The sequence below is a fragment of the Salmo salar genome, chromosome ssa03 (assembly GCF_905237065.1).
Source record: "Salmo salar chromosome ssa03, Ssal_v3.1, whole genome shotgun sequence".
NCBI classification, from domain to species: Eukaryota; Metazoa; Chordata; class Actinopteri; order Salmoniformes; family Salmonidae; genus Salmo; species Salmo salar.
Window position 1 is genome coordinate 77,110,889 of NC_059444.1, and position 27,096 is coordinate 77,137,984.

General features: G+C 44.2%; 2 protein-coding genes across 2 annotated transcripts; both read left to right on the forward strand.

The window, feature by feature from the left end:
- The first annotated feature begins 5,244 nt into the window (after positions 1–5,244).
- LOC106601683 (ankyrin repeat domain-containing protein 40) lies at positions 5,245–12,112 on the forward strand. The gene is made up of 5 exons (XM_014194033.2): positions 5,245–6,091; positions 6,595–6,743; positions 7,081–7,689; positions 7,997–8,178; positions 9,166–12,112. The coding sequence occupies exons 1-5, from the start codon at positions 5,958–5,960 to the stop codon at positions 9,307–9,309; spliced, it is 1,218 nt and encodes a 405-aa protein (XP_014049508.1). The 5' UTR covers positions 5,245–5,957; the 3' UTR covers positions 9,310–12,112.
- A 7,927-nt stretch (positions 12,113–20,039) lies between these two features.
- LOC106601671 (WAP, Kazal, immunoglobulin, Kunitz and NTR domain-containing protein 2-like) lies at positions 20,040–24,199 on the forward strand. The gene is made up of 3 exons (XM_014194021.2): positions 20,040–20,674; positions 21,259–21,575; positions 21,914–24,199. Exons 1-3 carry the CDS (start codon positions 20,456–20,458, stop codon positions 23,121–23,123), a joined length of 1,746 nt encoding a protein of 581 aa, XP_014049496.2. The 5' UTR covers positions 20,040–20,455; the 3' UTR covers positions 23,124–24,199.
- The last annotated feature ends 2,897 nt before the right edge of the window (positions 24,200–27,096 follow it).

Below are 27,096 nucleotides of genomic sequence, written 5' to 3' on the forward strand. Positions count from 1 at the left end.
TGGGAGCTCTTTAAATTTGAGGTGTCCAAATACCTTAGAAAATATGGTGGTAATCTTGCTTAAACCACAAGAGCTGAGGAGGAAAAGGTCATCATTATGATAACTTGCCTTTTTCAGAGGTCCCCAGCCGGACTCTCGGTGGGAGGAGAAGATGGAACTGATTGAGTTACAAAATAAACTGGATAATATATATAGATTAAATCAACTGGATAATATATAGAGATTAAATAAACTGGATAATAAATATAGATTAAATAAACTGGATAATATATATAGATTAAACGCAGAAGGAGCCTTTATTAGATCTAGGAAAAAATGGATTGAGGAGGGAGAACAGAATTCATCCTATTCCTTTAGACTTGAGAAATTTCACTCTACAAATAACACTATCCAAATAACACTATTTCTACAACAAGGGCGACGCACAAGACATTCTCCAAACACCCCACAGAGCCGACATCCCCGTTATTTGCAAGAGGAAGCGACGCAGGTACAGAGGACAAAGAGCCAGATGCCTGGTCAGGACCCGGAGAAGGCGACTGGGAAAGCTGCCGTTACAGTCAATACTACTCGCCAACGTGCAATCATTGGACAATAAATTAGACGAGGTACGATCACGAATATCCTACCAACGGGACATCAAAAACTGTAATATCCTATGTTTCACGGAATCGTGGCTGAATGACAACATGGATATTCAGCTAGCGGGATATACACTGCACCGGCAAGATAGAACAGCACACTCCGGTAAAACGAGGGGTGGCGGTCTGTGCATATTTTTAAACAACAGCTGGTGCACGAAATCTAAGGAAGTCTCTAGATTTTGCTCGCCTTAAGTAGAGTATATTGTGATAAATTGCAGGCCACACTACTTGCCTAGAGAGTTTTCAGCTATACTTTTCGTGGCTGTTTATTTACCACCACAGACAGATGCTGGCACTAAGACTGCACTCAGTCAGCTGTATAAGGAAATAAGCAAACAGGAAACCACTCACCCAGAGGCGGCGCTCCTAGTGGCCGGAGACTTTAATGCAGGGAAACTTAAATCAGTTCTACCAAATTTCTATCGACATGTTAAATGTGCAACCAGAGGGAAAAAAATTATAGATCACCTGTAATCCACACACAGAAATGCGTACAAAGCTCTGCGTCCTGATCCTCCTGATTCCTGCTTACAAGCAAGAATTAAAGCAGGAAGCACTAGTGACTCGGTCTCTAAAAAAGTGTTCAGATGAAGCAGATGCTAAACTACAGGACTGTTTTGCTATCACAGACTGGAACATGTTCCGGGATTCTTCCGATGGCATTGAGGAATACACCACATCAGTCACTGGCTTTATCAATAAGTGCATTGAGGACGTCGTCCCCACAGTGACTGTATGTACATACCCCAACCAGAAGCCATGGATTACAGGCAACATTCGCACTGAGCTAAAGGGTAGAGCTGCCGCTTTCAAGGTGCGGGACTCTGACCCGGAAGCTTACAAGAAGTCCTGTTATGCCTTGCGACGAACCATCAAACAGGCAAAGCGTCAATATGGGGCTAAGATTGAATCATACTACACCGGCTCCGATGCTCGTCTTATGTGGCAGGGCTTGAAAACTATTACAGACTACAAAGGGAAGCACAGCCGCGAGCTGCCCAGTGACACGAGCCTACCAGAAGAGCTAAATCACTTCTATGCTCGCATTGAGGCAAGCAACACTGAGGTATGCATGAGAGCATCAGCTGTTCTGGACGACTGTGTGATCACCCTCTCCGTAGCTGACGTGAGTAAGACCTTTAAACAGGTCAACATACACAAGGCTGCAGAGCCAGACGGATTACCAGGACGTGTGCTCTGGGCATGTGCTGACCAACTGGCAGGTGTCTTCACTGACATTTTCAACATGTCCCTGACTAAGTCTGTAATAGCAACATGTTTCAAGCAGACCACCGTAGTCCCTGTGCCCAAGAACACAAAGGCAACCTGCCTAAATGACTACAGACCCGTAGCACTCACGTCTGTAGCCACGAAGTGCTGTGAAAGGTTGGTAATGGCTCACACCAACACCATTATCCCAGAAACCCTAGACCCACTCCAATTTGCATACCGCCCAAACAGATCCACAGATGATGCATTCTCTATTGCACTCCACACTGCCCTTTCCCACCTGGACAAAAGGAACACTTATGTGAGAATGTTATTCATAGACTACAGCTCAACGTTCACCACCATGGTACCCTCAAAGCTCATCACTAAGCTAAGGATCCTGGGCCTAAACACCTCCCTCTGCAACTGGGTCCTGCACTTCCTGACGGGCCGCTGCAGGTAGTCGGGGTAGGGTCTTCCCTCTGGCTCAGTTGGTAGAGCATGGTGTTTCCAACGCCAGCATGGTGTGTGCAACGCCAGGGTTGTGGGTTTGATTCCCACAGTGTTCTCTACTTTTGGTGGCCTTAACTTCATGTTGGTTTGCAATTATAATATTGACAAAGTTCCAGTGAAACTTTCTGCTTTTCATCTTGTCATGGTCCTTAATTTATAAGCATAATTTTTCTCCACACAGATATTATATATGGAATAATCGGGACATATTGTATAAAAATACTTCTTTGTTTTTAGAACATTGGTTCCGATATAATATCCTATTGGTGAGCCAACTGGTAAATAATATCCTATTGGTGAGCCAACTGGTAAATAATATCCTATTGGTGAGCCAACTGGTAAATAATATCCTATTGGTGAGCCAACTGGTAGATAATATCCTATTGGTGAGCCAACTGGTAAATAATATCCTATTGTTGAGCCAACTGGTAAATAATATCCTATTGGTGAGCCAACTGGTAAATAATATCCTATTGGTGAGCCAACTGGTAAATAATATCCTATTGGTGAGCCAACTGGTAAATAATATCCTATTGGTGAGCCAACTGGTAAATAATATCCTATTGGTGAGCCAACTGGTAAATGCAGAGGGTCCTTTGCTCAGTTATAAGGAATTCTTATCACTTTACAAGGTCCCTGTAACACCTAAAGATTTTGCAATTGCTTTAAATGCCATTCCCTCAGGTGTTGTATTCAGGAACGTGTCAAGACCTGACCCTCAGAGCCTACCTTCCGCTGACCCTGTTGACTCATCAGTAGGAAAGATTTGTTTCTCTTTTGGTCCATTCAACAACAGGGCGATACGAACCTTGTTTCAGCAGGATGTTGTATCTATACCTTATGTCATACCTTATTGGAATGGATTTATTGATAATATCTGTTGGAAAAAGTTTGGATGTTGCCACACACATACCTACTTGTTAACAAAATTAAGGAAGTTTCCTTTAAAATTATTCATAAATATTATCCTGCCAACCACTATATGAAGAAGTTTAAGGAAAACATCAACTGTGTTGCATCTTTTTTGTCATTGTATTCATGTAAGGAATCTGTGGCAAGACATCAGTAGATTTACAATTGAACACATTTATGAAGAGTTTACACTATTGTGGAGAGATGAGCTGCTTGGATTCTACGATAGAAATAAACTGAAACAATTTTATGTAATTCATTTCATTATTCTTTTGGCCAAATTTCATATTCACAAATGTAAATTTACAAACAAAACACATTTTCTTACCTTACAAAAATAAATTGAACTGTATTTTAAGACAATTAAATACTCTACTAACAAAAAAGCTGTTAGAATAATAAGTGTATGTATGTCCCTTAAGGTCCTTGTGTAATTGTAATGTGATATTGTACCCCCTAGCCCAAAGGTCCTTTGTATAGTATTTATATATACTTGTGTTCCCATGTACTTCCTGTAATGATTTGTTGTTAATAAAAAATACATTTATAATAATAAAAAAAAAAATAAAATAAAAAAATACAAATCACCTCGCATCATAAATATAGACTCATTATTATTTCTTGGTCAGTCAGTCACAATTTACCCTTGATACTGTCGGGTCGTGTCAATTCAATCTGGTATTAGAACAAAACAGTCAGCACATAGTAACTTCTGATTTCTTTGTACTTTAATTAATGCAAACACATTTATGGTAAATATGATGTTCGTATATACGGGCTCGCTGTGTCACCACACAGGGCAGACAGAGAACTCAGTTACACATCCTTTGCTTTTCATTAAATACTCTGACAGAGATAGTTCCCACTCACTGCTGGCCTGTCAGAGGGAGGATGAGCGTGGTTTAAACTTACTCATCCTATCGTTGGCGTGCAGGTTGGTCCCAACCTCGAGACGCCTCCTGTTGCCGGGCGTAGTTATTATCTTTGGCAGTCGATTTATCTTGTGACTGCACAATGCACAGTTCTCTAAAACCCCGACACCCCTCCGCATATACATTTCACCCATATCCTGCCCTTATCTTTTAACAAGTTCTTCCATATCCCTGATTTACAGCATCTGCATTCTTTCCATATGACTCAACATCCCATGAGCCCCTTCCTCTCACACAGCAGTATGCTCTTATCATATAGAGTATAAACTTTATATTATAGCATAGCTTCTTTGTTATATTATATAGGTTATGCAAACAAATAGTTGGTCAAACCCTAACAATACGTTGCGGTTTTGATCCTTTCGAACAAGGCCCGGGTGGACTTGTGTTAATTAGCTATCTGCATCTCTGGACGCCTGTGTGTAAACAGAAGACAGATTCCACAAAGATGTTGTCACTGAAAAATACTGTTAGCTGCAACTGTGTTATACCTAGTTAAAACAAGTTTGCAGTAAGTGTGTATTTTTCATGTAGTGAAATTATTTTTATGTGATATGAAAGTAGAGGGATTTATGTTTATAGAACTATTCCGCAATTGAGTATCGATTCACGTTTAGATGGGAGTATTTGGCTGCTTTAACTTCCAGAGCCAAATGAGCCTTTAAACAGAACATGTAAGGTCCTTGGACTATAAGGAGTGATGTTAGGCTGCTTTAGTCCATGATTGGGCTAGGTCCCCCACATTACATACTTTCTGATACACAAAATCAGTCTGAAATCAAATAAAGTTGATTGACCACAACTTTGAAAAAGGTATAACTGTAAATCATTGACTATCACTCTTGATTATCATGCTAGTCGATGAGGTCAAAGTATACTGTGGTGTCAAGCTATAAAGCTATAAAGTTTTGAGTCTGAAAAATTAGAATGATGATTTTGGTTGAAGACAATATAGACGATTTCAAGGGGGAAGAAAATTACTTATTTGTGGGAATGAACAAAGCAAGGATGCTGTAGGTGCTCTCAGTAAGTACTGTGTCCACAATTTGTGTACTTTTAAACACACACACCAGATATTTTCGGAATATCGTCCAGAAAATCTGTAACTAGACCTGTTGGACAGCTAACTCGTTGACTCCAAAAGTAGCATACATGGACATATTGCACAAAACAGTGTACGTTGAACATTCAAACATGAATGTGCAAGGTAAATAAATGTCAACACAACACATGGGTTATTGTAACATTCATTATTACGAGAGCTAATTAAAATAAATCGTATTTTGCAAGGAGGAACATACAACTTTCTTCCCACTGTTGTTACATTCAAATCTGTCCCCGATATGGGAGGAATAGTTGACAGCGCACGTCGGAGCCTTTGCGCAACACAGCTACAATGTAATGGACTTTTCATTTCAAAACTCATTTAAAAGAGTTGACAAGCCGGTGCAGCTACAACATATTACATTAAACTAACCGCTGACCATTGATGGTGTCCTTTGATACATATTGTTCCTGCTAAGCTTAACGTTACGGACATCAACAATCTTGCGCGATCCCAGTAGCTGTAAAGCTAGCTATCTAGTCAGTTAACGTTAGCTTCTTAGCTAACAACACTCCCCTAGTCGCCGGCTATTTTTAGTGCAATTAAGCAGCTATTTTCAGACCAAGGCGTCACCCTCTTACGACCTGTAAAGTCATTATTGTCTCCCATGATCTCGTTAAGTTAGCTAATAATTTGTACAAAATGTCAACGACGTCGTTGGATAAGGAATTGCAAGAGCGCTTGAGAGAGGCGTCTGCGATTGGAGACATCGACGAGGTGCGGATTTTAGTGGAAAGCGGAGTAAATGTCAACTCTCAAAACGAAATAAACGGATGGTAAGTGTGTCTAATACATATATCAAACTTAAATCTAAGTTGATCTATAATCACCTGTCCTTACATGTTATTTATCGATTGATTGTTAAAATGCTGCCTGCGCAATGTTGGCAACGTGCTCTATGCAATGGCATGTCAAATGTCACCATTTCATGCTGGCCTAAGAAGAATAGTGTGTTATCCAATTATGCCTAGATGGCAATCTCCTTTACCTGCAAGTGACGCAAATATACCCCTGCGTGGGTTCTCAAGTTTGACTATGATGACAATAAAAATGAACTAGTAAATGTTGGCTGCAGGGTGCAAGTATTTGCGTAGGTAAAGTCGGTGAACACTGTACTTCATCTGGTTCTACCTCCAGTAACTACTTTATCATTCACAATGACTGTTCCCACATTGGCTGTTTGACATTGCATGATGATGACTCAATCAATCTTTCATCAACATTATGAATCATTCCAGAGCAGATCAGAGACTTCCTTTATTCATTGTCTCTTATTCAGGACATGCTTGCATTGGGCATGCAAGAGAAACCACAAACCGGTTGTGTCGTACCTGCTGAACTCTGGCGCTGACCAAGAGATCCTCACAGCTAAAGATGAGCTGGCTGTCCAGCTGACCTCTAAGCCTGAAATCAGAAGACTGTTAGGAGGTAAATGTCCCATCATCACATCACCACTCTCCCAGTTATTACTGTTTTTGTGTTAAAATTCTCTTAAACATGTTCATGTAATATCTGTATAATAGTTTCTGTATAATAGTTTGGGTATAATGACTATTAGAAGCACTAATGACACCCCTAAGCACTAGTTCATTGCCAGTTAATTGTTTTACCTGCTCATAGTTAGGGGTCACAGTTTGGGTAATGATCATAGATGGAGGCTCCTGCCAGGACCTGCTATGTTTTGGTTTTCACAGCATGCTCTGAGCATGCCAATGTTCAACGTTCTCCCCAGTTCAATGTAGTGTCTTATGTATTTTTTTCACAGTTGAGGAGGAGGAAGTGCCTGAAATCAAGGAGCCTGAGTTGCCAATCATCCCAAACTACCTGTCCAACCCACCATTCATGTACAGTAAGATGGACAACAAGGCTGAGCTCATATTGGCACAGTTGACCCAAAATGGCAATGGAGACCACTCATCAGATGACCCACACAGCGACTCAGCTTCCCTGTCGCCCACCCACGAGCAACAGCTGCCTCAGCAACCGCAGAGCCTACTCTCTGACACCCCGAGCCCGAGGGAGGGGGCCTTCATTCCATTGGCGCAGCAGAACGGAGTGTCGCTGAGCCCCGCCTCGTCTCTCACTGTCAACGGAGGCCTGCCTATGGACCTCTCCATGGAGCCCCACCTGGTCAGCCACGGGGAGTACCCACACTTGGTGGCCCATAATGGGCCTGTGTGCTCTCCTCCCCTGCCCTCCCCCAGCCCCAGCACCACTAGCAGTAGCAGCCAAGCCCAGGTGGCTAACGCTAACCCATCTATGACCCGGCAGCAGTCCCTCCCTCAGCAGCTCAACTGTGGCCAGGGTGCTGGGGGTAACATGCCTGCCTTCCAGCCTTTCTTCTTTACCAGTACATTCCCTGTCAATGTGCAAGGTAAGGACGGTCGCCACACTGCACTTGCTGTTGATGTTGTGCTGTTGATGTTGTGTGACGTCTGTTTGTCTCTAATGTTGTGGTGTTCAAGCATTGATTTGAGTCAACAGCAGAGCTTTTTTGGAGCTAATCCCATTGCATGTTGAGCCTGTTTTATCACCACTCTGCACTTTCAGACCCATTATCCAATGCTTTCTTCCTGTGTGTGTGCCTGAATGTGCCCAGATACTGAGTGTTCTCTCTACTGCATCTCACACACTGACGTAGCTAGCGTAATCTCATTGGTGTATCTGTGTGTCTCTCCCAGAGCTGGTCCTAAAGGTGCGCATCCAGAACCCCAACGCGCGGGAGAACGACTTCATCGAGGTGGAGCTGGACAGACAGGAGCTGACCTACCGCTCGCTGCTCCGGGTGTGCTGCCGCGAGCTGGACATCAGCACCGAACACGTGGAGAAGATCCGCAAGCTGCCCAACACCATGCTACGAAAGGTATGGAATGGCAGGAACACACACACGCATGCATCGGAAGGGTGATGTTTCGGGTGGCTCTGGTACTCAAACTGGCTGGTTATAACACTAGTGGCTGAGCACTAGCACTGTGAACCCTGAGGCTGCAGCTACCTTTCCACTCCACTAACCAGCTCAATGGAGCGAGCAGGCCGGGGTAGGGCAGGGCCAGACACCACTAATAAAAGATGCAGGGCAGGCAGGAACACTCCTAGACACACCTCGTAGGCCCAACAGTTCACTGTTCTGTTAGGTTGGAGCACCACGCTGTTCTGTTAGGTTGGAGCACCACGCTGTTCTGTTAGGTTGGAGCACCACGCTGTTCTGTTAGGTTGGAGCACCACGCTGTTCTGTTAAGGTTGGAGCACCACGCTGTTCTGTTAGGTTGGAGCACCACGCTGTTCTGTTAGGTTGGAGCACCACGCTGTTCTGTTAGGTTGGAGCACCACGCTGTTCTGTTAGGTTGGAACCCTGATCATGACGGCTGCTTGATAATGGAATGATGGTCACCCATTATTACCATTTTAATAAATCATTTGCATGAGAGAGAGTGTGTGTGTGTGTACAGCTCTATTCTTTTCTTATGAGTTAGGGCCACAGAAAATGTACATTGTCACAATGGTTTCAAACTTATAATGTTTGCAAGTTAATTGATTTGAGCTACATTGTGTTCCATGGCACACGGTAGTCCCATCTTGCACTACATGGGTGGATTTGATATGAAAACAATGTCACCCATCCAGTTATGAAGGGAGCTGTTGTCACATTATGTAATCCCAGAACAACTGCTGACTAAGACTGTGAAACACACACTTACATCTCTTCTATCCTCCCACCTAATGTCTGTAAGTCCTGTGTGTGATGAACCATTTATGTCCTTGATTTTTTTTACCATAATCACTTCAAACAATTGGCCCTTTTGTGGACAATAAAGATGTGTTTTATTGAATGTAACTTTATTATTCCCAGGACAAAGACGTGGCTCGGCTGCAGGACTTCCAGGAGTTAGAGGTGGTGCTGGAGAAGGCTGAGGGCCTGGCACTCCTCTCTGGGGCGGGAGGCCTCACTGACAGACCCTGCTACAACATGAAGGCTTCCAGACTCACCTACTAGAGACCAACAGGACTGACAGACACCCAGACAAACCCTGATGTCCATGTGGACCCTACTAGCTCTCTATTGGCCGTAATAGCCACTTTCGTTATTAGTCAATTTCATTGCATTATGATCTGGTGTCGTTCAGCCAGCGTTATTGGGGTTTGTTTAAAAATCCTGTTGTGTTAGCTAGGTAACGTGGTCGCCCTGCCTGTCCTTGCCTTGCTCCCTGCCAGTCTGTCCCCATGCAGCGCTCGCTAACCAATTACTCATGCATCATGTCCTCAGTTATATACTGAAGAATTTGGGCCTCCTTCCCTCTCTCTCCCCTCTTCTCTTCCCTCTGTCCCACTCTCTCTCCTCCCTCTAGTTTGTGTTGTCGGGCTACAGTGGAACATTGGCGTTGAGGGACAGTGACAGTCTTCCTAGATGGCTGTACATGGATCCCTTTGTACTGGGCATTAGTCATACATGTACTGTGGACCTGGCTCCTGGATGATGAGGGGGTTGAGAAGAGTAGAGGCCATTTGAACAGCTCTTCTGATATAGAGCTATGGCTCTTATTAGTCCAACATGGGCGGCTTAGTACATTGTTGCGACACAGCTGACTTGCACACAGCAACATGCAGTAGTGCCGCTTGCTTAGTGGACATGACAGGTGGCTGCCGACGTTCCAACTGGCATCCACACACATGCTGCAGACTGTACACACACACACACACACACACTGTCATATTCCCACACTTCAGTGATATTTCCAGTTTTTCCTTCAGTGGTTGCCCATGTTATCACACTACCCTGTTTATTTGTTCTTAAGTGGATGCCTGATGGAGCTATTTCCAGAGATGTTGCTGTGTGCTACTGAGGTTTGATCATCTAAGAGGGAGTGGGGTGTGAGTGTTGTCTCTTGCCAATTGAGAAGTTTTTGTTAGTTTCGTAGAACTGTTTGTTGTTATGTGCTTAGTAAGCAAACAGATGCTTTAAGTTTCATCCGTATTGTTAAGACAGTGGGTCTGTTTGTTAAAGAACTCTCTTGGTCAGTTGGAAGATAACAGCCTTCTAACAGATGCTACAGTTAGCTAGCTCCACAGACACCGTCTGGATTTCAATCAAACACCCAATGTGGGAAAATTCTTCATCGCTCCTGCTCTATGAATTGAGTTTTATTGTTTTAACGTTTACTTGCTGAAACAAAACTCATTTAGATTAACATGTATTTGTTTCAGGGGCAATATTTAAATGTTTTACAGTTTGGTTGAATGTTTGTGTGTGAGGGGTTCTTTTCAATGTAACAGTTATTTGGTATAATATTCAACTGACACTTTCAGCTGTGAATGAATTGAATGGTAGACCGTTCCTATAGAGTTAAGGTATTATTGATTTAAGCAGAATCCGCTAGGTTCACATTAGGGGAAGTATATTCCAGCTCAAGTTAGAGGTTCCCCTAAAATGAGTATGTTAAACCGTTTCTGGATCGCTTCACTTAAGATACTTCCATTTACTGTGATTAGATCAAAACCAAATACAAACCTAGCCAGAAACATTGTCTGGTTCTCCACAATAGATTATCAATCATAAATGTCCTATTTTTGAATTGCTGTATGAAATGTGTTTTTAGTTTTTCGGAGCGAACTGAATGACGTGGGCAAAGGACAGATTGAAAGGATTGTTTCCGTTTCAAAAGTTTGACACAGCTGTTATGTTTGAGTGCTTCCATAACACTTTTCCCAGCAATTCCTCCCAAGCTGTTGCTTCTATCATACAGTGCATTTGTCATAATACACAAATTCATACTGCTCTGTGAGAACGTTTTAAACATATAACCTACATTAACATGTAAGCTAGCTAGAGATCAAATGTTAGTTCTTGAGGGATTCCCGGGTTTAACCTACTGACATTTTACTTTTGTCAAGTTGTGGTGTTTGCTGCTTATTTGTTTGAGTATAAATGACGATTCATACACAAGAATGCAAACGTTAGTATTGAAGCTGAATGAGAGTGCATTGATTGAAGAGATTACTGCTTAAAATGCTTTGTGACAAACACATTTGCTCATAGAGGAAGACTAAGACCCTAACATGTCCTACCAGTTCTTTATGCTGGTTAACATTACATTCAGTTCAACGGTACAGTCAGTGCCCCACTACAGAAGTTTATAAACAATCAACAGTCAGTTACTAACAAAACCGTTAATTGTTTACCGTTCAAATGTATTCCTTAAGCTCTGACTGTCTTAGTATGTTTAAATATTATATATTTTTATTAATTTGTCATTTCCTTTTTTAATGAGAAATGTCTTTAGTTTGTATCGATGCCTACAAGTATGGAAAGTGTTTATCAATGGAGGTGAAAGTGAAGGTAGGTTGCAGCTAGGATGAAACCAAGTATAAAGCCACAGTATCTACTGTGTTGAATGGGTTGAGTTGAGTGTAAATGTTGAAGAAATACAAGACTAACTTGAACATGTCAAATGGACTCTCCAGAGAATTTTGTATTCCTAACTTGTGCCACAAGACCGAGAGGTACCTGGTTGAAGAAGCTGAACGATGATGTTTGAAACGCCTACGGCCATTTTGTGCCCAGTGAAAGAGCACCAGTGTTCCAGAATGAATACTAGTTCTGTGCAAATGGATGACTAACATTGTACTGATTGATTGCTCATGTTCTAGAGGAAGAATACAGTAACTTAACCTATGCATTCAGAGTCTGATATTTTTATATGTCCTGTGTACCTTTGATAAATTCCTTATAGGCACTGTTTAACTTGTTTGATTGTGAAGACCTGTACCTGTTCTTTGATAAAGCATGGTGGATAACTTGATCAATCTTTCCTTTTGTCTGAAATTGGTGGTTATATCAAAGGATGAGATGGTAATTCTGAATATGGCAGAGAACTGAAATGAAACCTCATCTGTTTCTGCTAAGATCCACCAGAGGGTGTAGATAAGTCAGTGTTGACATGAATCAACCATGCCAATGCAGTGGTGCAACTGTTTACTGCCTTGCTCTCCTCCCAAAGTAAATCATTTCAAATGAAACATGCTTAAATTTCATCCAAAAAGCATGATTATATGAAGCTTTAAAACTGTTTAACTAGATAGATTTGGGAGTCGGGGGGTGTTATTACAATAGGATACACAGTGTACAAAACATTAGGAACACCGTCCTAATATACTGTAGTGTTTCACCCCCTTTTGTGCTCAGGACAGCCTCAATTTGTCGGGACATGGACTCTACAAGGTGAAAAGCTTTCCACACATGCTGCTGGCCCATGTTGTCAAGTTGGCTGGATGTCCTTTGGGTGGTAGATCATTCTTGATACACACGGGAAACTGTTGTCTGTGAAAAACCCAGCAAGGTTACAGTTCTTGACACACTCAAATCGGTGCACCTGGCACCTACTACCATACCCCATTCAAAGGCACTTAAATCTTTTGTCTTGCCTGTTCACCCTCTGAATGGCACACACACAATCCATCTCTCAATTGTTTTAAGTCTTAACAATCCTTCTTTAACCTGTCTCCACCCCATTCATCTCCACTGACGGTAGTGGATTTAACAGGTGACATCAATAAGGGATCATAGCTTTCGACTGGATTCACCTGGTCAGTTTATGTCATGGAAATAGCAGGTGTTCCTAATGTTTTGTACATAGTCTAGATACCTCTGAAAACGTGATTGTGCCTGGTTTAAGATTTTATGCAGATGGTTTGAGAAGAAGACTAGTTCAGTGTGGTGTCAGACGAAGGTAGAAAACCTACAGAAGCACATACATCACTTTAGTTCACACACAATTTAGGAGTCGAAAAGTCATTCATTTGTTCAACTTTAAACAGCCTAGTCATCAACCACTCTAAATCTATTTATTTCTTCCAGCCCATTGACAGTGGCAGTTTGGTCAACAACAAAAAAATACAATTTTCTTTAATAATACATAACATCAGTAAAATAATTTTTTAGATACTGGGGTACATGACCATGCACGATGTTATGGGCCAATGCCAGCTTACGCTGCGGGACCCTTTTATCAACTGATAGCCACTGTAGTTCACTGAGCTGAGACGGACCAACATGAGCCCGATGACTAAGATTCAGAATGACCCTTGACATTTTATTTGGAGCTGTCTAACTTGTTCTTGATGAACTTGGGGGAGCTACTGTACCAGGTAGTGCATGCGTAACCAAAGTGATGCTTCACTAACGCTGCTGAAAGTTTTTTCAAGGTCCCTTTATCTAGAAACGTGGCTTTTGGTGACCTTGGTAACCAGAAACAAGCATGGGAATTGTTTTCCTTCCTACCGTGGCTCAGTGGCAGGCAGACCTTATTCCTCTCTCCAGTCTCACTGGTGAAGCTCCAAGAGAATGATTGGATGTGTAGATTGATGTGTAGATTGACCTCAGGGACTTTGACACAACACAGCTGCTTCCCCTAGTACAGGTGGGAGTGGGGTCTCAAAATAACACAGCTGCTTTAGTCGGAGTAGAATCTCATAACAGAAAGCTAGAACTGAACAGCCCTAGGTGCCTAGGACAGAAATCCTACAGGTGACTAGGACAGAAATCCTACAGGTGACTAGGACAGAAATCCTACAGGTGACTAGGGCAGAAATCCTACAGGTGACTAGGGCAGAAATCCTACAGGTGACAGGATCAGAAATCCTTTAGGTGACAGGAGCAGAAATCCTTTAGGTGACAGGATCAGAAATCCTTTAGGTGACAGGATCAGAAATCCTTTAGGTGACAGGATCAGAAATCCTTTAGGTGACAGTATCAGAAATCCTTTAGGTGACAGGAGCAGAAATCCTTTAGGTGACAGGAGCAGAAATCCCTTAGGTGACAGGAAAAGAAATCCTTTAGGTGACAGGAGCAGAAATCCTTTAGGTGACAGGATCAGATGTCAGATGTCTTTACTGGCTGTTCCTGATACAGCTAGTTGTGTACAGCTTTGTTTTCAGCCGGTCCACACACTCTTGACCCTGCACACGCTGTACCCTGTCTGTATAAGTGTTGACATGTACTATAAAAGCCCATGTTCAAGAATGCAAGAATGTTATTATGTTCTCTTCCTAATTTAAAGAACACAAACAGTGAGTAAGCTATCGCCACACTGCCCCCAAATATGTGCGAAGCTGGTTGGAAAAGGAATGAAAATATTCCTCATGTGGTCAGCAGATGTTTTAAGGCCTGCTCAACTGACACAAGAGCAAGGCACTAGTTGTGTAATACCAACCGGCTGGAAAGTGACACTTAACGGAGTGATATTTGTGTGCTGACGTGCTCGTAGGTGTGTGTATGTGCGTAGGTAAGTAGGTCTCTGTATGTGTGTTTGTTTGCTACATGTCTACCCTCTGCCTGTTTGGTCAGGGCGGGCGGATATGTGTGTGCGTGTGTGTAGTTAAGTCTATGTACCTGGGTGTTTGACCTTCATACATGTTCTGTGTGTGTGTGTGTGTGTGTGTGTGTGTGTGTGTGTGTGTGTGTGTGTGTGTGTGTGTGTGTGTGTGTGTGTGTGTGTGTGTGTGTGTGTGTGTGTGTGTGTGTGTGTGTGTGTGTGTGTGTGCGCACGCGTGTGCCGTGTCTAGCCACCGTGTGTCTGGCCTCCTCCCTGGGTCAGGGTCTAGGAATCAGCTTAGGCTGCTGCTGAGGCTGGACGCGTTCCTGTCCTTTGTCTTGGTGTCAGACACATTAATAAGATTAGAACCAGCAACCTTTATTGTTTTTTAACAGCCCTCAGTCCCTACCCAGACAGAACCATCTGCAAAGCCAGTGGCTAGCTCTTCCATGGCCAAGGCTCCTAAGAGCTTTTAGGGTCAGAAACTTTGGATAAGTTCCCCGCAGGAACGGAGGCAAAGGGCGACGTTACTCACAGGTACCTCAAGCGATGGGTTTGGACTGTGGCCCTGCACCATGGTTTTCATGCAATTCGTGCCATTCACCGGGGGATAAAGCACAGAGCTACTTAGCTGTTGCACAAATGCACATACAACATTCTAAACCCACTGTAAAAAGAAAAGGCAGGAATGGAAAAACATTTCGGGCACATTCTAAGCCAGCTGTGTATTTCTGAGGACTGGTACATCACTGTGGGAAACAGGTGCTATACTGGTCACAGCTTCAAGGAGATAATCAGGTATTACTGCATTGCATCGCTGAACTATTAGAAAAAAAGGTGCTATCTAGAACCTTAAAGGGTTCTTTGGCTTTACCCATAGGAGAACCCTTTGAAGAACCATTTTGGTTCCAGATAGAACCCTTTACACAGAGGGTTCTACATGGAACCCAAAAGAGTTCTACCTGGAACCAAAAAGGGTTCTCCTATGGGGACAGCCGAAGAACCCTTTTGTATAGCTTGGTCACAGGTCATTTTCTGGTTGATGGTGGATAAAAATCACATAATTAGGTGCTGATTCAAAAGTTAGTGTAGATAGTGAAGCCCTTGACCAGCCCTTGACCGAGGCAATCCTTGACCAGCCTTGACCGAGGTAGTCCTTGACCAGGTTCATTTTGATTAACAACATTTATAAGGGAGTATGAGACAGCTTAGATGCTGCCCCAGATGACCTAGAGTCAATCAGTAGCAGTAGAAGTTAGTCTGATGCCAACCTATCCTCATTTGGCCATGGCAACCCTACAGAACATTGCTATGGTACTTCATTGGTGCATAATTGTTACCCAATTCACAATCAACATTTTTTCCTTGTAAGTTGTTCCCATTCACTACAAACAATGTCCCAGGTATGTAGGCTCAAATAACAGATTGTGTCACGTCTGTGACATTTGATCTGCTATGTTTAATCAGGTCCAGATAATGATGCTGATTTCAAGAAGGAAGATGTTGAGTTTTGAGCCCTGGTCTGGTCCAAGTCTGGTCTGCTGTGGTTGACTGTGCTGGTGCTACTGCTAAACACGCTTAGTTACATTGATTAGGGAGAGTGTGAGGCAGCTTAGATGTTGACCTTGCCTTATCAGATCAGCAGCAACAGCCCAGCCTCCCCTGAGCCTGTCAAGTATGTGTATGTGGGGGCGACAGGCAGAGGGGGTCCCAAACAGACCCAGCTCAACTGCCCCCGGACCAGACAACGTCTACCCTGCCAAACACCCTGTGTGGAAGTCACCCTCAGCACCCATCAGAGATGGAGTCGGGCATGAGTGGAGGAGGTTGGTGGGTGGTTCTGTTACCTTGAAATGGATAGTTTGTGGTAGTACACTGGTGAGTCTGACCAAGAGACAACTGAAACTTCCAGAGGATAGTCCCATTCCAGTTAAACTCCAATCAAACCCTGACTTAGCAGTTGGCTCTCATGCTTTTACAGGACAAAGCAATGTTCCCTCACATCCCTCATAAAGCTCTCACTGTAACATCCCCATATCCCCATCTGTCAGACTGCAACTCAAAGATGCTTGGTTGAAGAGGTTTGGTTGAACTGAACTAATTGTTCTTGATTGGATTCTAATCTATCCTTTGTCCCGTGACTCTGTATTCTATAATAACCCTATAGAGCGTTATTATGGCTCTGGCAGCCTCTGCACTGTTATGTCATTTACGGTTAACTATCTAATCTTGTCCTGGCAAATGTGTAAAATGTTCCCGTATATGAGAGGGGCAGGGTGGTGAGAAGGGAACCTAGGTAGGAACAGGTTAAGAACAGATTCAGTATCAGATGTAGGTGTTTTCTCAGAATGACAGGAGGTCACATCACACGTCACCCCATCTGGACCTTATTGGCTTGAGTTGACCAAGGCAAGAGGGACTTGTGGCTTTGTGTGGTGGTTGTGATTGTATTGCTGGTTACAAATCACACTATATCAACCTGTTAAATAACGCAATTTGGGGAATTTTGAAATATTGTCTAGTTTACTTCGCTGGTTTTCAGTGAGATATATTTCATTATGTTTATGGCTTTCAGCTTTTTTGCTTTTAGATTGATGGAGTACTGCCAGCACAAGGGAAAGACAGTATGAGAAAACACCTCACACCCCTGTTTATTTTAACAGGAAATTGAATCCTTTGTAAGAACACCAAAACACACAGGAACTTATAGAATATTTATGTGACTGTTTTATTATCATGTCTCCATACTGTGAAATTGCGTGGGTTTGGATAAGATTAAATAAGTGATCGAAAAAACATTGTGCTTGTTTTGGACAAGGTTCAGAGAGGCTGCAAAGTCCTCACAGAAGGTCAAAAGGACTGTTTGCAGACAAGACATATAGGCTGAATGCAGGGAGGGTGTCAGAGTGCTTGGAGGGGGTTCTCTGGAAATCGTTATTCAATATGTGACATGTTTTCAAGCCTTCGTGTGTCGGCGTTGGTGGGAATGTTGGGGTCTCCACCTCCCAGGGGTGAGGGCTGAAGGGGGAGGCTGGGGGTGAGGAGGCATCAAACCCAAGATGTCTGAATGCATGTTGTGAGAAAAGGGATCACTTTGTACTGTTGCTCGGATTATGGTAGTGTATGTGCGTGTGCACTTGCGCGCGTTAGTGTGTTAGCTTGTGTTTTAGTGTGTGTGTGTGTGTGTGTGTGTGTGTGTGTGTGTGTGTGCACACGCTTTGTATATGCACATGTATGAGTGTGTTTGTGGAATATATGAATGTGTGTGCATACATGTGTGGAGTCTGTATGTGTGTGTTTATGTGTGTGAGCAGCAGGTTGCTAGTCTGCCAGTGTGCCTGGTCAGTGGGTCAGTGAGGGCTCTGACTGAAGTTAGAGCTGCAGGGGCCTGGGCCTCTTAGACACAGCAGGGGCTCCACTTGGAAGGAGACTGGATGGAGAGAGACTGATGTAGATTTACACATGCATACAGACCACTCAATCCATGTCCCATAGAATGTTGGGTTGATAGCTATGGGAAAGATCCTATTGTACCTCTCTAAGTGTGAACCTCATGGACCCTCTTTCTAACAGAACTAACCACAGGACAGGCTCATAGTAATGGCTGGAAAGGAATAAATGGAATGGTATCGAACACATCAAACATATGGTTTCCATGTGTTTGATACCATTCCATTTACTCCATTCCAGCCATTGTTATGTGCCGTCCTCCCCACAGCACGTCCTGTGGAAGTAATGTTCAGAACAGTGATAGTAGATGGACTGAGAGGTCTAGGAAAATGGAAATTAGGCAAAAAGGGAGTTGTTTTTAAGGTAGGCTGTTCCTTTGCGACACTTCCAAACATTGTGTACTCATTTTTTCATAGAGTCCTCTGTTTGTTTATAACGTGTCATGCCAATGTTCTGTCAGTGTTATACAGGTCTTATGACAGAGGATCAAAGTGTTGCTGATGTTTCCATAATCATGAGGCATATTCATCAGTGGCCGAGTAGGGAGATGTGTGAGCATTCTCCAGAGTTCAATACAAACCTTTGAACCCAGGATAAAAAAACGGTTGGGGAGTAACTGGTTACATGTAAATTACTTGTAATCTGATTTCAATTTTTTTTAACTGTAATCAATTACGTTACCAGCAAACATATTGTAATCAGATTACAGATACTTTAAACAAAAACTAGATGATTTTTTCTTGGATTACTTTAAAATTCAGAGAGGGTGTTTGTGAAAAAAAATACATTATGCCAACTATCTGTTTTCTCAATGACATTCAATTCAGCATTGAAAAAGGAGCAAGTTTAAGTTTGTTGCAGCTGAGGGAGTCTGACCACACGTCAGAGACGACTATGATGACACACCAAATGCATTTGATGGATCCTTTTTGTCTTCTTCTAATGCCTGTTAAGGGGGAAGTAATCCAAAAGTAACTGAAAGTATTCAGATTACGTTACTGAGTTTGGGTAATCCAAAAGCGAAGTTACTGATTAAAATGTTGGACAGGTAACTAGTAACTGATTACATTTAGAAAGTAACCTACCCAAGCTTGGTGACAAAATACTGTGCCTGTGAAGAATATCACTGGGTATGGTGCCATCACCAGGAGACCAATAGTGTGACCCCTTCACACTGTACATACAGTATAGTATGACCTACAATAGTCATCATAATTTGGTCAGTGCTTATATTTGTCCTATTTCACACATGTACAAGTGTGTATTATATGCGTGTGTGAATAGGAAATGTGTTTTGCATATCACAACTCTGTGAATAGGAAATGTGTTTTGCATATCGCAACTCTCCCTGAGACACCCTTGGAGAGTGGGGCAAACCATTGTCTATGGCAACCCTGGAGCATTTTAGGGTTAAGTCCCTTGTTCAAGGGCACATCCCTTGTCAGCTCTGGGATTTGAACTAGCGACCTTTCGGTTAGTGGCCCAATGCGTTAACTGCTAGACTACATGCCACCGAGTATCATATAACCTACAGTAGCAGGAGATAAGTCTCAGAGCAAAGATCTCAAAGAATTCAACCCTTTGCCTTCCCCAGACAAGTATTACGGATGTATTAAGCTCATTCCACATAGTTTTACTGGTTCATCTCTGAAGATGTAAACCCACTCCTGGGAAAGGTTGAAAACAGCACTATGCAATGGTGTTCAATAAGGCCATATTGATCCAGATAGTTAACTGTTTAGATATTATTATCTAAGTATCTAAATGTGTGTCAACATAAGAGTAAATATTGTGTTAATATAAAAATACTTATATCAGTATGAATATAATTTGTTTTCATGCTACCACAGTATGTTTTCCACATTTACAGTACTGCATAGTGGGCTACAATGAAGGTGTTCCAACTATTTACACAAAGGGGGAAAAGGTGTCGCACGCGCCTTGCGCACCAGACGCGCACAGCACAGGTATTTTGCCGGCGGTCCCTGCTCGAGCCTGCTGCTGCTGCTGTTGTGGACTTTTTAATATGTTCATCAGAACTGTAACTCGCCTGGAATTTGCTGTCGGGGTAGACTAGCCACTGTAATTCATGTAGTTAGATCTTAAGTAATAGGGTTCAAATACCACCTAATCTCTCCAGACTATTAAACATTGACCAGCGTACTGACGGAGTTCTTCACTGCAGCAACACTCCGCACTCACCACACGTCCTCCTGACCGTTTTATCACATTTTACATCAACTTAATTTCACCCTTTGGCTTTGTTATTTATGACCATTTAATATTTTTGCACTCATCGGGAAAACTTAGCTAACTTCGACGCTCCTCGGATCTTGTTTCATTTCTTCGGGATCCTTGTGAAAGTCCCGTTACGCGCTGGATATGTGGTGGATGTTGTTTCCTCGATGGATCTGGTTTCTCTTTGGACAGTGCTACGTCTTGCTCCTGATCATAGACAGCTGTGTGAGGGTGAAAGCGATGCCAATGTCCATGCCCAACAAAGTGGTGTACTCTCACGCGGGCATGTGCCCCAACGAGATGAACCCCAACCTGTGGGTGGACGCCATGAGCACCTGTATGCGCGAGTGCGAGTTGGACCGGGTGAGTTTCTGGGATCAGTTTTCCTCGCGGGCTGGAGACAAATAGGGGACACTTTATTCTGTCAAAAGTTTCTCTACATAAAGTTTCTGCAATTTAATTAATGGAATGAAAGGTGGAATGAAAGGCGCACTGTTTTTGGTCATTAAAATGCAATTGTGACCACATTGCCTCTGTTGTTTATTTCTGCATTTATCTTTGAATTAGATTGAATATCTCCGTCATTCGTGTATATGCCCACGATATTACATTTGTTGTCAACAGATTGTTCACCTAGTCAGCTCAGTAATTCGAACCAGAAACCTTTCAGTTACTGACCCAACACTCTTAACTGCTAGGCTACCTGCCACCTATGACTATTGACTCTAATAACTTTTATTACTCTGCATTATGAGATATTGAGAAGTAAGCAAGTAAAATGTGTAGCCTACAATACCAACCTCACATTGCATAGTATTGTTTCATTACATTAGAAAATGCATCACTCTCAAGTTCCTTATCATCCTATATGTTCCCTGAGTGCATAATGAAGTGAAACATGCTGATCCTAACAGAACACCTCCCATGTATCCCCTATCACCCCTAAGGACTGTGAAAACTTTGAGAAATGCTGCAACAACGTGTGTGGGAACAAGAGCTGTGTGGCGGCGCGCTACATGGACATTAAGGGCAAGAAGGGGCCAGTTGGCATGCCAAAAGGGGTCAAGTGTGACAAGTTCATGTGTACGCAGCAGGGCTCCGAGTGTGACATCTGGGAGGGCCAGCCCGTGTGTAAGTGCCGGGACCGCTGTGAAAGAGAGCCCCACTTCACATGCGCCTCAGATGGTATGACCTACTACAATAAGTGTTACATGGATGCAGAGGCCTGCTCCAAGGGCATCTCTATCTCTGTGGTCACCTGCAGGTAAACAGGAAACATCTATGTATAGACTCCCATATTAATCACATATTAATAGAAAAGTTATGAATAGACTGCGGTGTTTACTGTTTTGTTGTACTATGACTGCTTTGTTATGTTGATATCCATCTCTATGGTAACAGGAACTGAAAATTAATAGATGGGATTCTGAATTATAACTGTAGACATAATAACCCTATATTTCTGCATTTGTATGAGATGTACGTATTCCTCTGCATTTCAGTTTCTTGTACCAACCTTTGTCTATCACACACCCAGCTCAAGGCGGATTACATTACTGTGGTAACTAATCTATTCTTCTCTCTCTGACATCACCTCTGCAGGTACCACCTCACCTGGCCAAACACCAGCCCGTTGCCCATGGAGACCACCCTGCGGCCAACCACTGCCCTCCTGGAGACCACTCCCCCGGCCGACATCCATCCTCCAATGATGCTCAGCAACCCCACTCAGCAGGCTGTGTTCGTGGGCGAGACAGCCAGCTTCCTGTGCGAAGTGTCAGGTAAGCCCAGTCCGGAGGTGACCTGGGAGAAGCAGCTGGAGGGCAAGGAGAACACAGTGATGAGGCCCAATCACATGCAGGGGAACGTAGTGGTCACCAACATCGGCCAGCTGGTCATCTACAATGCCCAGCAACAGGATGCCGGCATCTACACCTGCACGGCCAAGAACCTGGGGGGGGCTGTGACCTCCCACTACCCCCTGTCGGTGATCCAGAGAGACACGGGCCGGAAGGAGGGTGAGGTAGGGAATGCCACCAACCCGTTCCCGTTCCCCGCCGAAGAGTGCCTGAAGGGGCCGGACAGTGACGACTGTGGGGAGGAGAGCATAAGCTGGTACTACGAAGCCAAGAGGAACAATTGCTTCACCTTCACCTACAGCCAGTGCAACAAGAACCGCAACCACTTTGACAGCTATGAGACATGCATGTTGTCGTGCGGGGCAGAGCTGTCGGCTCCCTGCTCCCTCCCCAGCCTGCAGGGACCCTGTAAGGCCTACGAGCCCCGCTGGGCCTACAGCAGCACCCTCAAACAGTGCCAGTCCTTCATCTGGGGCGGCTGTGGAGGCAATGAAAACAACTTTGAATCTAAAGAGGCCTGTGAGGAGATGTGTCCTTTTCTGAAGAACCATAACTGTAAGATGTGTAAACCACGGGGCAAGATGGTGACCAGCTTCTGCAAGAGCGACTTCATCATCCTGGGGCGAGTGACAGAGTTGCCTGAAGAACAGGACTCGGGCCACGCCCTGATCACCGTCGAGGAGATCCTAAAGGACGAGAAAATGGGCCTCAAGTTCTTCGGCCAGGAACCCTTGGAGGTGACCTTGATGAACATGGACTGGAACTGCCCGTGCCCCAACATCACCACGGCCAACGGGCAGCTCATCATCATGGGAGACGTCCACAACGGCATGGCCGTGCTGCAGCCCGACAGCTTCGTGGGGAGCTCCACCGCACGCAGGGTCAGGAAGCTCCGAGAGGTCATTCACAAGAAGACCTGTGACATTCTCAAAGAGTTCCCAACGAACCAGTAGTTACTCTCTGAGAGATCCCCACTATACTGTACAAGAGCTGTCTATATCAAGAAGAGCAAACTGGTTGTAGCATCCAGTAGTAGCTATTGTCTGAGATTTCCCCACTATCCAGTAGGGAAAATATCTAGAAGAGTAGACTGGGACCTTTTCAATGTTTCTTACCATTCAGTAGCCGGATGATGGCTTTTGTTGATTATTGCTTTCTCCTTCTCCTGAAGGTGGGGACTGAACCAAAACCTTAACACTGATCCGACAAGCTGTTTCCCTACCCATGACTTTCTCTTTAGTTTCCACAGAAGTCACATTTTGTATGTATTTTGTCATATTTTCCACTGGCTATCTCCTTCACTCTGATGTTCCCCATATACAGTGGATATCTAGAAGATCCATGATTTCCTCAGATGACGGCTGCTGTTAGCTGATTCCAGATTCTCTCTCTCTCTCCTTTACTCTGAAGTTTGGACATTAAGTGTTGGGGCTCCTCTGTACTATGGAAATGGCTGGAGGTATATTTAAAACAACAACAGATTTATACTTTGTGTGGATTCACTTTCTGAAAGGAGAGTTAATTCTCCGTATATAGTACTGTAGTGGTGACTTATATCAAGCGCTTACCTTGGAAATATTTTAGTTAAACTAAAATGTCTCTTTGAATAATATTTTAAATTCAAATATATTATCTTGGCATGAATGTACTAATGCCTGTCAGATAGCTAAACTCTGTGCCTTGGTTAATATGAATGTTATATTATGTTGACTTAAAGTATCTATGGTATCCTGAAAGAGACGTTTTGTAATATATATTCTGAGTGCTTGAGCTCACGATAATGTAATGTAAAGCTTGTGGAATCAAACAACTCCTTTGATTTCACTAGAAACCACTTTGTAGTTCATGATTGATTATACAGTATATGAACTTCTGTTCTTAACATCATATTTATTTTTGATCCTCTCCTTTTAGAGATACATCCAATTCAATAATGGACAGACTTATTTTATGTTATTTTGTAAATCCAAATGATAAAGATGTTCATAACACAATGGTAAAGAAATAAAAATGACACTTTGAAAGAATGTCCACTTCTTATCTCTGTGTTGAGCTATGCGTCTATACCTGTAAAATGACTGACAGCAGGTGGTCTGTCTGTCTGTCTGTCTGTCTGTCTGTCTGTCTGTCTGTCTGTCTGTCTGTCTGTCTGTCTGTCTGTCTGTCTGTCTGTCTGTCTGTCTGTCTGTCTGTCTGTCTGTCTGTCTGTCTGTCTGTCTGTCTGTCTGTCTGTCTGTCTGTATGTATGTATCTATGTATGTATTTGTATGTTCACATGCAAGAATAATTGTGCATGTGTGCGTGTCATTTTCTAGTTTATACCAGCCCACTATCTTCCTCCACCACCTTTCCTCATCCCCCCTTCACATGGAGGGCCAAGTTTGGCATTAAATCTGGAGCAGGTCACATTCCAGCCCAGCTGTGAAGGGCTGCTGAGCCCAGGGGGACGGAGAAGAGAGCAGCCTGGCCGGCCCTGTGTTGTGTCTGGGTCTGGCTGGGCCCTCCATCCTCCACCCATCACCCACTGGTCCTCAGATCTTTCATGTGTGAGGGGCTGACGGAAGGGGGGAGGTGAGGGGGAGGAAAGGATGTAGGCCATCTCTCTCTCACCCTCGGCTGGACACATCTGTGTAAAGGGGCTATGCGGAGGGGGGAGAGGGGGAAGTGAGGGGTTAGATGAAGGGGCGGTGACGGGAAAGCAAAGTGGAGTTGGGATGGAGTGATGCATGCTCTCTCTCTTTCTCTCTCCATCAGATGGGCACCCTGCAGTCTGTCTCTCTCTCATCTCAGCGCTCTCTCTCCAGCCACGCTCTGACCCGATGCGGGGGGAGGTGGTAGGCCCACAGACTGGGCTGTGTTTAAGGCAGAATTTGAACTTTTGACTTGGCTGGCTGGGCTGAAGCCAGGGCTGGAGGCTGGGGGTTGGGACTGGGGTAAAGGGAAAGGGCTAGAGCTAGGATGTAGTGCTGGAGATGGGGCTTAAGTTGGGGTAAAAGGCTGAAGCTGGGGCTGGTCCCTGGGCTAGGGTATAAAGCTAGTAGTCTGGGGTTAGGGGCTGGAGCTGGGGTTGTGGCTGGGGTAGGTAGTGATCTGGGGTTAGGGGCTGGAGTTGGGGTTACGGCTGGGGGCTGGAGTTGGGGTTTCGGCTGGGGTCTGGAGTTGGGGTTAGGGCTGGGGTCTGGAGTTGGGGTTAGGGCTGGAGTTGGGGTTACGGCTGGGGGCTGGAGTTGGGGTTAGGGCTGGGGTCTGGAGCTGGGGTTAGGGCTGGGGGCTGGAGTTGGGGTTACGGCTGGGGGCTGGAGTTGGGGTTACGGCTGGGGGCTGGAGTTGGGGTTAGGGCTGGGGGCTGGAGTTGGGGTTATGGCTGGTGGCTGGGGGCTGGAGTTGGGGTTACGGCTGGGGGGCTGGAGTTGGGGTTACGGCTGGGGGCTGGGGTCTAGAGTTGGGGTTACGGCTGGGGTCTGGAGTTGGGGTTACGGCTGGGGTCTGGAGTTGGGGTTACGGCTGGGGGCTGGAGTTTGGGTTACGGCTGGGGGCTGGAGTTGGGGTTACGGCTGGGGGCTGGAGTTGGGGTTACGGCTGGGGGCTGGAGTTGGGGTTACGGCTGGGGGCTGGAGTTGGGGTTACGGCTGGGGGCTGGAGTTGGGGTTACGGCTGGGGTCTGGAGTTGGGGTTACGGCTGGGGGCTGGAGTTGGGGTTAGCGTTGGGACTGGGGTAGGTAGGTAGTAGTCGTATTGGGGCTTGGCCTTGATCCGGGGCTGACACTGTGACTGGGACTCGATCAGAAAGAGGGACAGGGAAATAAAGGATAAAGAGTCAACAAGGTTTTCCCAGGGTGGGCCCCTCACCCGTCTGCCCCCTCGGGCCCACACACAGCACAGGGCCGACCTCTGACCCCCTAAGCTGCAAATGAAAAAGAGGCCAGGAGGAAAAGACCACTTTCATTAAGGGCTGTTGACAAGTGTTACGTACGGAACTAGTCAGGACCTAGACATAGATGTCAGGCTCAAGTTCACCTTGAACCCACAGACCAAACAGACCATAATAACACAAGCTCTGCTTAGAAGCACACACATCTCTTGGTAGCCATGGAAACAAAATCATGGCAACTTTAAAAACACATTTCTGGCAATAGATTATTTTCAAGATGGATGCATTCAAACTAGTCTAGTCTTATATGCTCTGATGAGAACATCTCTGCTTTCAGCCTGGATATGGTTTACACATTATTTGACGCATTCCTTAATATAAAGATCATATTTATTGTGTTTGGGTATAGGCTACAGTTTAAAAAACATAAACACTGGAATGCAGTTTTCTTCTCTCCTTTATTCTAGGTAGAAACACTGACCTCTGTTGATGACTTAGAGGAGTTACATGTCAGGGCCACAAGACACAACTGCTACAGGTGTTACAATGTGGTTCGCTCATCTGTTACCAATCACATCCAACCTGGATCAGCTGATGGTTCTTAAACTGACTGTTTCTGAAAAAGTACATAATGAGTGTAGGAATATTTACATCCCATGGATTTCGACCATGACTCATGTTATCAAAGGATATTCAAATTGATCCTTCAGTCATAATTGCTCAGCCAGAAGAAATAGTGAGGTATCATGCAATGATGTCATAGCAATGATATGAAGCAATGGATCTCTGAAATCTTGGCAACATCATAATAATGACGATGATAGTAGAAAACCTGCTCTGGATCCCCCTAGCAGACTCCAGCATAATGTAGATAGTAGAAAACCTGCTCTAGATCCCCCTAGCAGACTCCAGCCTAATGTAGATAGCTAGATCCCCCTAGCAGACTCCAGCCTAATGTAGATAGCTAGATCCCCCTAGCAGACTCCAGCCTAATGTAGATAGTAGAAAACCTGCTCTAGATCCCCCTAGCAGACTCCAGCATAATGTAGATAGCA

What these genes read in the sequence shown, in the direction of transcription:
- LOC106601671 (XM_014194021.2), top strand. Translation starts at nt 20,456, where the DNA reads ATGTGGTGGATGTTGTTTCCTCGATGGATCTGGTTTCTCTTTGGACAG. An exon ending in GCGAGTGCGAGTTGGACCGG is followed by an intron (nt 20,675 to 21,258) that starts GTGAGTTTCTGG and finishes ATCACCCCTAAG; the next exon opens with GACTGTGAAAACTTTGAGAA. An exon ending in ATCTCTGTGGTCACCTGCAG is followed by an intron (nt 21,576 to 21,913) that starts GTAAACAGGAAA and finishes TCACCTCTGCAG; the next exon opens with GTACCACCTCACCTGGCCAA.
- LOC106601683 (XM_014194033.2), top strand. Translation starts at nt 5,958, where the DNA reads ATGTCAACGACGTCGTTGGATAAGGAATTGCAAGAGCGCTTGAGAGAG. An exon ending in CAAAACGAAATAAACGGATG is followed by an intron (nt 6,092 to 6,594) that starts GTAAGTGTGTCT and finishes TCTCTTATTCAG; the next exon opens with GACATGCTTGCATTGGGCAT. An exon ending in ATTCCCTGTCAATGTGCAAG is followed by an intron (nt 7,690 to 7,996) that starts GTAAGGACGGTC and finishes TGTCTCTCCCAG; the next exon opens with AGCTGGTCCTAAAGGTGCGC.